This window comes from Rutidosis leptorrhynchoides, chromosome 2 (genome assembly GCF_046630445.1).
Source record: "Rutidosis leptorrhynchoides isolate AG116_Rl617_1_P2 chromosome 2, CSIRO_AGI_Rlap_v1, whole genome shotgun sequence".
In the NCBI taxonomy this organism is placed as follows: Eukaryota; Viridiplantae; Streptophyta; class Magnoliopsida; order Asterales; family Asteraceae; genus Rutidosis; species Rutidosis leptorrhynchoides.
This window is the reverse complement of record NC_092334.1, coordinates 348,702,623-348,719,440: the sequence shown is the minus strand read 5'-3', so window position 1 is coordinate 348,719,440 and position 16,818 is coordinate 348,702,623. Positions and strand designations below refer to the sequence as shown.

General features: G+C 33.7%; 1 protein-coding gene across 1 annotated transcript in view; it reads right to left on the bottom strand.

The window, feature by feature from the left end:
* Positions 1-12,685: 12,685 nt before the first annotated feature.
* Positions 12,686-16,818, bottom strand: part of LOC139888908 (desmethyl-deoxy-podophyllotoxin synthase-like) — a 35,695-nt gene continuing 31,562 nt past the window's right edge. Inside the window, exons 6-7 of the mRNA XM_071871889.1 lie at positions 14,115-15,050; positions 12,686-13,297 (exon numbers count right to left, since the gene is read on the bottom strand). Coding sequence (XP_071727990.1) covers positions 12,686-13,297; positions 14,115-15,050 — 1,548 coding nt within the window. The remainder of the gene's footprint in view (positions 13,298-14,114; positions 15,051-16,818) is intronic.

Genomic DNA, 16,818 nt, shown 5'->3' with positions numbered 1-16,818 from the left:
TACTCGGGTCGGTCTTAGACTCACTAATGCAACCTAATTCCCTACAACCAATGCTCTGATACCAAATGTGACGCCCCGTACAAAACCATCGTGTACGAATCATCAACAACAGGATCATTACAAGGTTAAGTACGATATGCTGTAATAAAAGAAGTTGCATTCACGATAAAAAAGATGACGTCATAACCGACGTTAATTGTTTTACACCAACAGTATGCTTCTACGAATAGCAAGCATGAATAAATGTATGTGACCCTTAGGTCGTTACAAAATATAGTTTCAAATGTATTCAAGTTTGAATGCAAGGTAAAGTAGTTCATGCGATGACAACTCTAAGCAGCGGGTGTCTACAGCACGACTAGTATACAGCGGAAGCTAACCTCAAGCACCTGAGAAAAACATGCTTTAAAACGTCAACACAAAGGTTGGTGAGCTATAGTTTAAGTATAACAGTATGTAAGGTAGACCACGAGATTTCAGTGCTACAAAGAGCGTTTCAAAACAGTATGATAAAGTATATGTTAACCGTGGGCACTTGGTAACTAACTTAACATTTATACCCCCTGAAAGTACACTTGGCAAGTGCGTATATCTACGAAGTATTAAACACCCGTTAAATGCTAGCGCTACTAGCCCGAGTGGGGATGTCAAACCCTATGGATCCATATCTAAGATTCGCGTTTACGGTTCAAAAACCAATGATTAAACGTTACCGAGCTAAAGGGAATGTTTATGCCGTTGTATAACCCACACATATATAAGTTTAAGTACTCGTGCCTAGTATGTAAAACATAAAATCCACATGTATTCTCAGTTCCCAAAATAAGTTAAAGTAAAAAGGGAATGCTATAACTCACACTGATAATGTAGTCGTAAAGTCGAGTCGGGAAAAGTGTGCAAGTAATCGGTCCGAAAGGTCCAACGAGTCCTCAACCTAAGTCAAATAGTACTAAGTCAGTAAATCGTCCCAAAAAGTTTAAAAGTATGTAAATAAAGTCTTAAGGGTCATCATCATTCATCATCAAACAAAAGGCGTAAAGTAGGTTTCGTTTATGAAAGTAGTTTAAAACAAAGGCTGACTTCGATCAGTCACCACGGCCTCTACCCTTACTGAATTAAGGTGAGACCAGTGGCCATGGCTCCGTATATGAGTCCCTTAAGTGTGGTAAAATTTACAGAAGCAAACTCGTCTTCGTTTGACCGTGGCGACGGTCTAAGTGCGAGTAGGTCAGAAATTTCTGCACAACGTTAAAGGACATAGTGACGATCGGAGGGCTATAAATCCTAAACCGTAACTTGGATTAAGTCGAGTCCTATATGAAAAGTTATCTACTCGAAAAGATCTATTTGAAAATCAAGGTTACATCAGCCCAGGTTTACTGGTCTGTTACAGAAACAGCAGAACAGTAGGCTGTAAACAGAAACAGAAAGATAAATGGGTTCCGGTGGGTTTTGGTGCTTGATGTTCATCATGGTTCTCATCCTTGATGCCTATAGCTTCAAGTGTACAACTCATTGATGTGTTTAAATCATCTTTACCATGGTTTGACCATCATAACCCAAGTGTAAGTCTAAGACATGAAGCACAACTCACTTAAGAGTTGTATGAAGTTTGATGAACCAAAGTTACATCAAAGTCTTAGATCTAACACATACATGAACTTTAAAACTAATAATAAGTTACAAACTTGAAAATGAACTTATGAAATCAAGATCTTAAGTTGTAGAACATCGTTCTTAGTTTGATCTTGAAGATCCAAGACTCAAAAGTCTAGATCTAATATAAGTGTACAAAGTTATAATTAAAAAGTTTCATTTACATGTTCTTGAACTTTTAAAGTTACTTTTAGTTCAAGATTAATGAGATCAAAGTTAAGTAGTAACATTTGACCAATCACAACCAACAAACAAGAAATTAAAGTGTATACTATGAAGAAATAAACTAAGTAAACAAGTAATTAGTTCATGGTTTGTTCATACTTTAAAGATTCAACCAAGGTTTGATCTTTAAGTAAAGTAAACTTTATGTTTACTTCAAGAACTACAAGTATGAGTTACAACACAAGAACTTTCTTTTTTTAAACAAGTATTGGAGATCATAAACTAAAAAGTTTATGTCTTGTGTGTTCTTGTTATGAACAAGATAATTATGTAGAATGAAACTAGGTAGTTTGATTCTTGAACTAATAAAGAACAATAACAACAACAAACAAGTAATCAAACAAGCAAGTAACAAAAGATGATGATGATTTTAGGGGTATTTGTATTCAGTTTTACAAAGAAAGAAATGAAGAAATGATTCAAGTTTACTTACAAGAACTAGAGAGAAAAGTGAGAGAGAAAGAAGAAAGTTTGAGAGTGTTTTGGAGAATGAGAGAAACAAGTGAATGAATGTAATGAAAAATGAAAGTGTAAACTCTTAATCCCCCTAAGGAGGCCGACGGTTTCAGCTGCAAAAGGAGGGGGGAAGTTGTTTGTTGGGTTCTTGCATGTAAAGCTCATAAAAGGTGGATAAAGAATGGTTATGCATGGGGATTGTGGGAACTAGATTCCAATTGATCAAAACTAACTAGTTCACATATAATTTGATACTTACACATGAAAGACTTGGGCCAACTAGTCCATTAAAGAAGTAGGGTGGGCTAATCAAGTCCATGTACAAAAATAAAGCCCAAGTTTGTAAGTAATTAACAAGTAATCCAATAAAAGCCCAAGTAATTAACTAATAGTCTTAGTTAATTAAAATGATTAATAAAACTAATCATGAATGTAAATAATACTTTAAAAATATTATTCATGAAGTTTCGTGTGTCACAAAGACGTTTCGGGCAATTAAAGTCAAATTCGGGCAATTATGGCAACACGCAAATGTAATAACATACATTTGTTTAATCACACGTATTAATAATAATAATTATTAATAAATAAACGTTGAAAAATCCAGGGTCGTTACACCAAGTAATTACACATTTTCAAGAATCAAATAATACAGTTAGCAAATACAGTATCTTAATCTTAATTCTTAAATTCTTAATACTCTATTTAAGCAAACACATTAATACATAATTTAAACACCTTAATCAACAAAACAATAAACATCTATATGCACTTTACCATCTGATTATATACAAGTAAGTAATAATTGTTCTATTTTGCATACAATTGCCGAGTCACTGGAAACCACCACCACAATATAACTATCATCCGCTGCCAAAAACCATCACCGCCGTAATCTTCCGTTTGCCCAGATACCGTCGACCACGTTTCTGTTCAGATCTAAAAAAAATCATATACGCGTTGAACAAAAAACGGGGTGAAGAACAGTGGTGGCTTGGGTGAAGAAGGTTGTCGGCGGTGGTTTGTGCAGTGGTTCACGAGATGAGGTTCACCGGAGTGATTTGGGCGGCGGTGGTTCAGGCGACGGGTCAGACGGCGGTGGTTTGGGCGGTGATTCAGGCGATGGTTTGGATAAAAGGGGTTAGGTAATACTCCGTATTTGGTTTTTATTTGGGTAGTGAAAGAGGGAGATTGAATTTGGTTATCCTAAATTTCTAGATTTGGGTTTTATATGGGAGTAAAAAGTGAGATGGGGAAGTAACATATATTTTTAATTTTAAATTATTCATCTTTAATTCTTTAATCTTTATAGTTGCTTACGTAAATTATACCACTACTTTTTTAAACAGAAAGCATTTTTTATTAATAAGAAAAATGAAACAGCTAAGTCTTTGTGATCCATTTTTTTTAACTAATTTATTCATTTGTAGATGTTTAATTCTAGCAAAAACAATTCAGTAGGAGGCGATTTATACATGAGAACATCCGAATTTAGTACTAATAAGGTAAATTAATTTTTTAATTATTATTATTATTATTATTATTATTATTATTATTATTATTATTATTATTATTATTATTATTATTATTATTATTATTATTATTATTATAAACTAGCTTATGGCCCGCGATTTCGCTGGCACTTTTGTATGGACGTTATCGAAAGTGTGAAGGTTCCATTAGAATAGCTTTATATATAAACACATATTGATAATGGAAATATAAGTTTTTACACATTGACAACCATCACAAAAGATCAAGTGTTAATCAGACCTGCAACTTTATGTAGCTCTCCAGTTATTTTCCATAACTTGTCAAAATAACTTATTAGTAATATATACCAACTATACTATATATACTGCTAAAAATGACTCACCCAACTGCTGCAAATGTAAAGAAATTCTACCGTACTTGTTACACTTTTGGAGTAAACCACTCACCCAACTTGCATAGGATGCTTTATAAAGAGTTGAATCAAGTATTGAAATGTATCTTTGACCAATTTTTAGGTGTGAATTCTCATTGAAAGTTAAAATGGGTGGAAGGTCAGATTGTATTTTACTTAATTTGTGCCTAATTACGCATGCCCACCAGGTTTTCTTTTAGACTTTGTGTAAACCAATATATCTAGTATCGTTACCTCTATATGCTATATACATACAAATTCAAAATCAGTACTGGCGAGTCATGTTGTTAGTATTGGAATTAAACTATTTTAAATAATTTGAAAACGATATACATTGAACATGTTGGTATAATAACCAAAAGTGAAATTCAATGTTTGATTGTTAAGTAATGTTTTTCAACCCAAATTGTGATGACCCGAAAATTTTTGACTTATTTAAACCAATTCTCTATACGATTTATTATTTTAACACGTTAAACAAAGTCTGTTAGATTGAATCTCAAAATTTTAGAACTGTTTCATATATACAATTACCTTTAACTACTCTCGACGATTCATGAACAATTATATGTATGTATATATATATGTACAAGTAAAAACGACTTTCCTACACTAAAACCCTATTTGCTACAGTAAAAATTACTTTGCTACAGTAAACACTATTTGCTACAGTAAATTCTATTTGATGTCGACGAACTAGCAAACAAAAACAGAAAAGGCGGTCATGCGATCGCATGGCAAAAACACTGAAAACTCATGCGATCGCATGAGCTACAGTAAATCGAAAAGTACTATAAAAGGTCAGTTTTGCTCGACGAAATTTTTCATAATTATTTCTGTACGTAAATTTTATATTTATAATTATAATTATAATTTTAATTTTAAGTTTAATAATAATAAAGTATATTCGAGGGTATTTTTAATTCGGGTTTCAAACCGTTTTAAAATAAGGAAATATTGGGTATTGTTCGGGGTATTGTTCTTGAATCCAAGACCAACCATACAGTCGTCTACCATCATTACGTCTACGCAATTTGCCTACAATATTGAATCGCAATATTGAACTGTGAGTTATAGTCTCCCTTTTTAAATACTTTAAATATTTTTGGGCTGAGAATACATGCAATTTATTTTAAACGCAATAAGACACAAGTACATACAAAATTCTACACTGAGTTAAACCGAAAATCCCTTAGCTTTGGTAACTAGTAGCTGCCAGTACATAGGATATGCACTGGTGGGCGCGAATAATTGTATATGGATCCATAGGGCTTGACATCCCCGTCCGAGCTAGAGCGCTAGCCTTTTAACGGACGTATGTTATTTGAGTTTAAGACACGTTGGTTTGCGCGTATTAAAACGAATGGGGTAATTATCACTATAGCGTTAAGTTTAGTTACCAGGGTGCTCTGTTACGTAGAATCTATTGATAAACTTTTGATGAAATCTTGTGGTCTATCTTTATATATGTTTATGACTCGAGCAATTAAACCTATAACTCACCAACATCCGTGTTGACTTTTTAGCATGTTTTATTCTCAGGTCCTTAGAATGCTTCCGCTGTGATGTGCTTGTTGCCTGCATGGAGTCTCTCATGCTTTGTACAAAGTTTATTGCATTCAAAATAAAACTGCGTTGTGTAATAAATAATTGGACTGTGATGTCAACCTGTAAATTAAAGACTTATGTATTTCGGGGTTTTGCTTATACCGAAGCACTCGCCCACATGTTTATAACTTTCTATGTTTAGAAAGTCACTTATTTTAATGAATGCAATATTTTATCAAAACGTATCATATAGAGGTCAAAACCTCACTGTGGAATCAATGATTAACGTGCCGCGTCAATAGCGATTTTGACGGGTCGTTACACAAATCATATTCAACAGCCACAACACCACCCCAAACATAAATAACCATCTACATCGAATAATTCCAAAGAAAGAAACTGACAGTCGAGCACCCTCGTTATAGATTGCATCCTTATTTCCAAGTTGCATTCCAAATAAGCTTTATTACAACTAACAATACCTTAAAATCAAAAACAACACTCCTATAAAATAAGCAAATTCCATCTGTTTGATGAAACATTGAATCCTAAGTAGGCACTCATCTCTAGACCTATGTATAAGCAAATACGGAGTATGTCATACAACTTTCATCAAATCTGTTTGTGGGTTGGGTCCATCTACATCTATCAAGCAGTAAGCAAAGACGACTGTTACACCCATTATGATAGAGAGAGTATCAATTCATTGAGATGAAGAACATACGATTATTTTTTATGGCCATAATATACCAATATAATCATAATAATTATTAACAGATGACCCAAAATTATTGACAGTAATTTTAAGCTCGATTATATATCATATGAATTGATTACCTGATTACATAGGCACAAGTGACATGTTTATGTCGCATAAAAATTTACGTTCACAATTTGTACTTCTTTTATTTGATTCTTCACCGGTTCATCAATCTTCTAGTCTTTTTCATAACTTTTAAAATCATCATAGAAAAGCATACGACATATCTTTCAATTTGTCGATGATTTGATTAAGTATTGATTGTAGCGGAATCATCGATGGCAATTAAAACTTTTGGCGACGAATTAGGATCTGATACTATAGAATAAACGATCTGCAAGTGTAGTTCACATTAGATTTGTGTTACGATCCCACATCGCCCAAGTATGGGATTGGGTGATGGCTTATAAGTCAAGGTGTTCCCTCCTCCTTCAAGCTAGCTTTTGGGAGTGAGTTCTACACTTGGGCTTATGGCTAGTCCGAGCTCACCCCCGGTTTGTCCCCAGGTGAGAATTTGGGTCTTCCCCGGTTCGTTCCCAGAAGACCATGACAATTGGTATCAGAGCTAGCCCGCCTTTTGGGACCCGACACCTCGGAGTGGTGGCCTATGGAGTGGTGGCTTAGACCCGAAGAGAGGGTGCCAACCGTGACCAACATAGCCGTGACCAACGAGGACGTTGGTTCTTTAAGGGTGGGGTATTGTTACGATCCCACATCGCCCAAGTATGAGATTGAGTGATGGCTTATAAGTCAAGGTGTTCCCCCCTCCTTCAAACTAGCTTTTGGGAGTGAGTTCTACACTTGGGCTTATGGCTAGTCCGAGCTCACCCTCAGTTTGTCCCCAGGTGAGAATTCGGGTCTTCCCCGGTTCGTCCCCAGAAGACCATGACAATTTGATTCATGAAACTTTTTAGTCTCCGGTGGATTTTAATTTGGGAGGATTTGAGGAATTTTGTAGGGTATCATCGAATAGAAACGTGAAACTGCTAACTGTGTCTCAACTCTCAAGTGTGGAACCCCTAATTTTCACCAAATGTCCCGTTTTTTTAAGCGTACCTCTGTAAGGGCATTTTAGTCAGACCACTACAAATTATATCTTAATGATGTCATTAAGATGATGTGTCTAATTTAATGGTCCTGATCAACTTAAATCTAATCAATGAATGACTTAGATTAAATATTTTTTTCATGGATGACTCTTTTATATGTTTCTTATTATATATAGTATAGATATAGATTATAAATCTAAAAAGAATCGATTAAAATTGCTCAAACGGGTTGATTTGTAATATCCCAGGTGTGAAATAAAGATGTAAATTTTGAGATATGTTTTCATCTCTAAGTATCAAGTATGAGTAGCAAAATTATAATAATATACTCATTTTTACATAAAAACAATTTGATCTATAATAGATGAAAAATTAGCTTGACCAGTTGTTTAATAACAGAATTTACAAATTCCAACTTTATTGACTTTGTTTAGTGTAAGAAGATGACTTTTGTCGCAACTGTAAATTAACACACTTTTAGGTGATATATAACTTAGTATTGATTGATTTTTCACGTATAATTTACGATGTCTTAATTTTTATATCAGTTGAAGAATAATGATGAAATGAAGATATCATAATTTTTACACAATTTGTTGCTAGGTGTGTAACTTCGTTTTTTGCTGGCGAGTGCGGAGATCTTGTGAGAATGAAGGTTGTTTTAGCTACGATTACAGAAAATGCAACAAATAAGCTAGAAATTAAACATGACGTGGAAGTTCTTGAAGCGGGGTTTGAGTATGATAAGTGTGGACCTACTAACGAAGTCTATCCTATGTGAGTATAATTATGATACTTATAGAAAAATCTGTGTTGTTAGAATTACAAGGAGAGTACCCAATGCCCTAGTGAATGGTAGGACGCATTTTGTGACGGTGGAATTACAAGGAGAGTACCCAATGCCACGTATTACAGCTTATTGGAATCGGAACATTATCAACTCGTCAGCAGCTAGATGGGAAACTATATATAGGTCGCGTATACAATTATTTACCGAATTTTATAATCCTGAACGTTCGTTTGTTGATTTAGGTGATTAATTAGTTTAGTGTCGAACAATTGTTAGATTTTAATATGTATATTTTTTAATTTTTGTATATTTATTTATTCGGTAACTCATAACTTATATAATCAAACGTATGCATATCGTAGTGATATATATTGAACTCTTGTTGTAAAATAATAATAATTAATAATAATAATAATAATAATAATAATAATAATAATAATAATAATAAGTAATAGACATAATAATTACATGATGATATAATAATGGAATAATGATGATTAATTATGTTTTACTTTTTTGACTTGTGGGTCTTTTTCTCTAACAATGTGGGTAAAAACACTGCCACCTGGACAAGTACAAACTGTTATTCTCAAAAAAAACACTTCACCATCCAATAGCCGCCCAATTCCTCTATCTTCTCTTTCTCTCATCTGCCTCAAGAAACCAAACACCCATTAACGTTATCATCGTCCGTTTTTTCTAATGTTAATCGAATCAACAATTCTTCAACATTATACGATTAATCTACACATTTTTACAATTCGATCGATATATCTATCGTAGAAAAGTGTTAATTTCGATTTCAATACAGTTTTGGGGAACCTTTACGCATCGGACTACTTGGATGTGGTGTTCTAGAACCCTAGGTTATTATTCATCCATTTGGTCGAATTTTCTGCTCTTGATTTCAAGAGTTTCCCTACGTCGGTGCCTTATAGCGATTCTACAAAATTTTGAGACGCTAATTTTGCCCTAATTTCAATTTCAGGTATATCATTCGAATTTAGCCCTAAACTGACGTTCTTATGTAGTTTAGACGCATCATTCATAGTCATGGGATTGACAAACGTTATAGATGATGGAATAATCGCTCGATTCAAACTGTTATGAAGACGATTGAATAAAGGTATGTCAATTAGAAACTTCTATCTGGTTCCCGTTGAAGACGATGATGTAGTTATTCTTAGCGTCTTTTTTCTTTTTTTATTTACATCGATTGGGATAATTTTTTTCTTGACATTTTATTACTGAATTTCATGATTCTGCTAACAAAACTGACCTTTTTCATGCTTATGTTGTGGAATTCAGATATGTATTTGTCTGAATTTATGGAACTCGAGTAATTTTTTTCGATTTTGTGGAATTCTATTGATTATTTTGGGGTCAGAATATAGTTATATGTATCTAAAACATATACATCATTTCAGGGCATGAACAATGGACCGTCATCAATAGCGACATGGTTATATGACAATCCATTACTTTCTGATGTGGAGGTAAAATTGAGATGCCTGCTGATTGAATTGAGGGGGTGTTGATAAAATACTAGGAACCCAGGTACATATTGTATTTTGAAACTTACATATGATACTTGGGTTTTAGTGTTTGGACAAAGAAATTTTGTATCCAATATATAATCAGATGAGCTATCACTTTACAACAACGTTTATAGATCATCTGTTTTAATGAAGGCTTTACATGTTTATAAATTTGCTTTTATGAAGTTGTTTATGAATGTTTTTATATTGTTTTTTGATGCATTTTTTTATTGCACATGTCATGTTTTTATGCAGTTTTTGACTACATAACACTATTGTTGGTATATGGTTACATGTGCATGTTCGATGATCTTAGACGGAAAGTCACAAGACGACAAAATCCTAGATGCAACCAGGTGAATGTTATGAACGTGTCTCAAACCGTCCATAAAATAAGTATATTACAATGCAACTATATTGTTGTAGTCTCGAAAGGTGGTAAAATGGATCATCCTGATGGGTGGGTAATGGGTCAAAATGGATACTTTCCATTGAACGTTGGGCAAAAACGTTTTTAACAAGCTTTCAAATACAATTAGCATTTACCTAACATTTTACATTTTACAGGTTCAAGTCATGGTGAGACTTTGTGGAAATTGTCATTAGTGGTGACTTACTTAAGGTAAAGTGACATTTTTCTCTTTTGACCTTTAATCTCAAATTCTTCTCTGATTAAACACTAGATGGAGAATATAATGAACATGATCATAATGGAAAGTTAGGAGCTCAAGCTTGGGCTTTGTGATCTTGTGGCTACAACAAGATCGAAAAATATAATCAGGTTGTGATTATGCTATGAACCTTCACCAAAGCAGGTGCTTAATTCATGAATATTTAATTCAGGAGGTAATTTCTACACTTATTTAGATTCATTATTCACTTTGAGATTTTATTTTGGTGAGATTACGTAATCGGTCTCATAAAGATGACAATTATACAATTTAAACCGATTATAATGTCTCACTTAATTAAACCGATTATACAATTATCCGTCTCATAAGGAATTGAGATTGTATCTCACTTGTGCATTTTTGCTGATCCAACTTCTATTGTTGTTGACATGGCAATTTGGGCGGGTTGGATCACCTACACATATTCGAATAGGTCACAAAAACAATAATGAGTAATATTTTATTTAATATCTACAAAGTTACATGGAGTTAAATTAGAGGATTTTTGGAATTTTGAGATTGAATTCAGTTTAGAATGATCAAAGTCAGACTAAATTCGTATTCTTGAAAACCTCCATGTAACTTTGTAGATAACTCTAAATTAACTTCAATTTTTAGTGTTCGTTGTTTGTCTCTTACTGTACAACCAAAGAAAAAAACACCCTCATCTCATAAGTAGATAAGGGGCTGTTACAGGGTTAATTGTGTCTTGCATTTGATTGAACAACAGTTGTGCTAAAAATGTAAGTTATGCTATAAATAACCGACTTAAGGATTTATTGCACTACAAGTTCATTATATGTATATATATGTTCAATCGGTTAGCTATGTGGAGTTAACTATTGTCACGATAAAAGCGTTTATCACCGTGACCTCAAACTAGAAAATGTTCTTGCAGATTTGAAAAGAATAAATAAGTTATCCGATTTAGGCCTTAGTCCGCTACCTTAACATTTGAGGGTATGAAAACCAAATGGTCTGTAAATCAGAGAGTATGTTGCTTAGAAATCAAGATAGTAACAGGCATTACTATGTTTATGATGTTTTTTGATGACATGTTATTGATGATCTAAACATTGCAGTTCGTTATCAAAATGTGTGTTGAATTTAAATTTGGGAGCTTTTCTTAAGGACTTTAAGAATGAGGTTAGTCTTCGTTTGATATACTCTTGAACCTTTATCACTTTACGTAGTTATATGACTCATAATAACACGCTCAAACACGACAAAAAATTACAAGCTTTGATTGTGTACTGTTATACAATATAAACATTATAAGCCAATTTATGATGGTAATTCATTCTTTGCTTCATTGTCATTAATGATTGTAGATTATGTCAGCCGATAACAGCATTCTCTGATAAGAATGTAAGAACAAGGTAATGTCTTTCTTTATTAGTATTTGGTTTCCTACGGTTCATGGAGGTAAGCTTCCTCTTCTGATTGTTATTTTATTGTTATTATGCTTGTGATTGTTTATTCATATGGTAGCAAGTTAGCAACTATTCCTTCACAGCTTAATGCAATTAGCTATTGTGAGTCATTACTTGATAAAGACCTTTTATTTTTAGAATTTTTATTCAACATTATTCAGTTTATGGTCTTTAAGACTATATGATGGTTCTATCCATTTGGATATATGGATAGAGATGTTTGCATTATTAGTATTTGGTTTTGTATTATTTGATTTTTCGGGTTGAATACCTCATAAAGGCACGAGCTCTATATGCACGGGCTCTATACGCACGGGCTCTTAAGCATGTCGGATTTAGTAAGCCTTAATCGTTGTTATTTATGTAACACAATATTTCAGTTATGCAACTTTTGGTGATGTTCTTACATTTTTATTTGCTACTGTTGCTAATGTGTTTTGTGTTTTGCTAATGTCGGTATTAATAGCCTTAATCTATGTGTTTTGAGTAAAGCAAAAAAACTTAACCATATACGTTCCCAATTTGTTTGATTAAGACCAGCCGTGCAACGCACGGGCTCTTAAAGGCTAGTGTAATTGTATAGGCAGATTACTAAACATAACTTCTTATCAGTTACTCCGTAATTCTTATTCTTATTACCAAACTGTCTACATTTAAGGATAGTAAGCAATAGGTACCAAATTCAGGGCACCTTTTCTTCTAGCAGTGACACCAAATGATTCAGTCATATCAAGGTTTTCAGATGTTATTCCGTCAGGCAGTTTCCAGTCAAAATGGTGAAGTAATTTGATCAACTGAAGCTCGATATTTGCTAATCCAAAAGATATACCAGGACATACTCGTCTTCCAGCTCCAAACGGTATGTACTCATAGTTATGCCCTCTGAAATCTATTGAACCATTCAGGAATCTTTCAGGATCAAACTTCTCAGGTTCATTCCACCAGTTTGGATCTCTTCCTATGGCCCACGCGTTGACTAAAACTTTAGTTCTGGCTGGTATTTCGTAACCGTTGATCTCACATCTCTCTCTGCTTTCTCTAGGAAGTAACAAAGGGGTTGAAGGATGTAGTCTTAAAGTTTCTTTAATAATCATCTTTAAGAAGACTAATTCTTGTATAGATGCTCCATTAACTGATCCTCTTCTTTTGACAAGTTGGCGTATTTCGGTTTGTGCTTTTACCAAAATACTTGGGTTCTTCATCATTTCTGCCATCACCCACTCTACCATTGTAGACGAAGTTTCGCTTCCACCAACAAAGATCTCCTGCGCGAAAGGGGATTAATTAAGTAGGTCGAGTTGATAACGGTGTGCCCAGGGGTATACGTCCCTCGATAAAGGTAAAATCATGAAATCTTACCCGCGGACACAAGTACAGGTAAAATTTTATACCTATCGACAAGTCAAGGGCGGATCACGGGTATGCACTATACATCTTGTGTAAAACTCGATTTGCTAATCTATGAAGTTTATTTAGCTTACCCGTGGATGTACGCATACAATGATTAAATTTAAAAACTTTATATCTGTAATAAAATAATAAATTACTATAAAATAATACATATAAGTAAATTACTTAATTTTTACGTCATTTAATGTATATTTTTTAGTTTTTGTTAATGGGTTACCTTGTTTAAATCAGTAAAATTGTATATTTCAATAACCTTTGGATTTACTTGCAAGTCACGAGTATTCGCGGGTCACAGGCACGAACGGAAAATAGTACGCGTTGAAGGTTAAGCGGACCCTCATTGATAAAGAAGTTACTAGCAGGAGGGTCGAAAATATAAATGATATGCGCCTATCGCCCCGCGGATGTCATCCCTAGAGGTGAGACATTGCTTAGTCTCAAAATGGAGCTTTAGATAAGTACGTTTAATTATAAAATAGTTAATGGTATGACAAATATTTGATAATGGACACTTTATTATGGTTGTTTTAAGAACCTTTTTTCTATTTATAACTTTTAAGCAGAATAATCCATTTTTATGTATTGAAAAGTCTAATGATTATAAAGTCACATATTTGATGTTGACTTTGAAATTAGTGATACGGTCAACTTTATTAGAGAATAATTACTGACCACGATAACTGCTTTAATATCAGCCATCGACAAGGGAAATTCAGATTCACCATGTTCCTCAAATCTCAAAAGAACATCGACAAGATCTTGATCTTGATCTTGATCTTCATCTTCATCTTCATCTTCAACAGCATTGACCTTTTTATCCATATGCTCTTTAATGATATTCCCAAGAATCTCATCGTACCTCCCCCGGATTTTCTCTACTTGTGCTTTTAATCCGGTTAAAGAACGAAGCAAAGTATAAGAAGGGTAAAAATCTGAAATATTAAATCCTGCACTTGCAACCAAAGCTTCCTTCACAAGTTCAATAAATGCTTCTTGATCTTTACATTTCTTACCAAATGCTAATCTTGCAGTGATCTCATATGTTAATGAAAATATCATTTCACTAAGATTAATCTCTTCTCCTATATGTTCACTAATGGCCTTTATAAACTTTGAGACCTCTTGTTCGCGTGCAAACTCAAATGATTGCACACGGGCTGGGCTCAAAAGCTCTTGAGAACATATCTTGCGAAGGCGTCTCCAATTATCGCCATGTGGCGAAAAACTAATACTTGTAGCACCATTACATATTATATCGTATGCATAAAGATAAGGCCTATCAGCAAAGTTTACATCATGAGTTTTCATGACTTGTTTTGCTGTTTCAGGTGAAGACACTACTACTACCGCGAGTTCACCTAGTTGTAGGTGCATCAACGGTCCATATTTGTTGGCCAAATATTTAAAACGTTGATGAGGAAGTGAACTTTGTAAGTGATGAATACTTCCTATGAGAGGTAGTTTCCATGGCCCAGGAGGTAGACTGCGCGTTGAACCCATCTGTACTTTCGGCCGCTTCAAGAGTTTTAGTAACATGAACATGAAGATAGTAAAAGTGAGAGCAAATTGGAATGAAAGATCCATTAGCAAAAAAATTAATCCACTCTCCTAAAGAATTAATATGTCTATTAATATACCTATTTATTGTGTGAGTTTGGCAAATGATGTGATATGTCTTGATCTTCTTGTTGGCAAAAGATTATCTAAGTATCAATCATATTCACAAGCACATAATCGAAAAACTATGTATACTTGAATAAAATTTTCATATGATACGACTGTAAATGTAAATTGTGGTGTAATATGATACCATTAAAGTTCTTTGTTTAAAAAAGAAAACACATGATACAATTACAAACGGCATTATAAAAACATGCGATATTAACTTAAATGTACATATTTTTCAAACGAACTACAATAACTTGACAAATTAAAAACTTTTTTGCAAAAATGCCTCCTAAATTGCCAAAAAAAAAATACGATATGCGAATGGTTTGAATTTCTCGATCGTGACCTGAACAAACAATAGAAGAATCACAAGATATAATCCTTCAATCACAGAAGGATAAAACCTCTAATCACAAGAGGTTATTCAAACCAATCAAAGAAAACGAATGATTCAGTTTACACAATTAAACAATGATTCACTCTTTAACAAGATCAATACAGTTTGATCTTTTAATGACCCTATTGATCTTTTAATGACCCGTCCTAATCCATCTGGAAGAATACATTACATTTGGTTACATCGCGAGGTATTTGACCTCTATATGATACATTTTACAAACATTGCATTCGTTTTTAAAAGACAAACTTTCTTTACATCGAAAGTTGACGGCATGCATACCATTTCATAGTATATCCAACCATAATTGACTTAATAATAATCTTGATGAAATCAACGACTCGAATGCAACGTCTTTTGAAATATGTCATGAATGACTCCAAGTAATATCTCTAAAATGAGCAAATGCACAGCGAAAGATTTCTTTCATACCTGAGAATAAACATGCTTTAAAGTGTCAACCAAAAGGTTGGTGAGTTCATAGGTTTATCATAAACAATAAAATTCATCATTTTGATAGACCACAAGATTTAAATACAGTACACATATCTCGTGTACTAAATCATTTTTCATAATGTTTGGCGGAGTAGGTTCGTATCCTTTTCTCCTCCGTCGGTTGCCTCGCGATTTTTAATAATCGTACACATATCTCGTGCACAACACTAGTACACATAACCTGTGTATAAAAATCATTCTCTCGATAAATAACATTCACTTTGATTTCATTGCTCAACATGGTAACCAACCTTAACATATAATGCGCATCAATAATATCCCCAAAACAGAACATCTCGTCTGTATAATATATAAACTTCGAAGTACTAAACACCACGTCTACTAGCTCTTCCGTCTAGTGAACATTCTGGGTGGGGGTGTTAAACCCGGTAGCTACCTTTAGGATTCGCGTGAATTAGGGACATACCCGTTTCTAATTCTTAGGTTACCAAGCAATAATAATCAGGGGAAAATATTCACAACAATTAGTGGCAATTATAACGTCCAACTAATTCAATAATAATTCACAGAACTTCTGTCTGCATAATAATTCATTTGAGGAATGTTTTGCTTGTGTCTATCTCGTCAAACATTTATAAAAGCATCTCAGAAGGCATTTAATAAAGCAGTTGTAAAAATAACGCATGTATTCTCAGTCCCAAAAATGTAAAGAGTAAAAGGGAGCAAATGAACTCACGTTACAATATTTTGTAGTAAAAATATTCATACGACGATACTGAACAATGCAGGGTTGATCTCGAATTCACGAACCTATATCATTCATTTATATATTAAAATGTATATTTGTAATCGAAC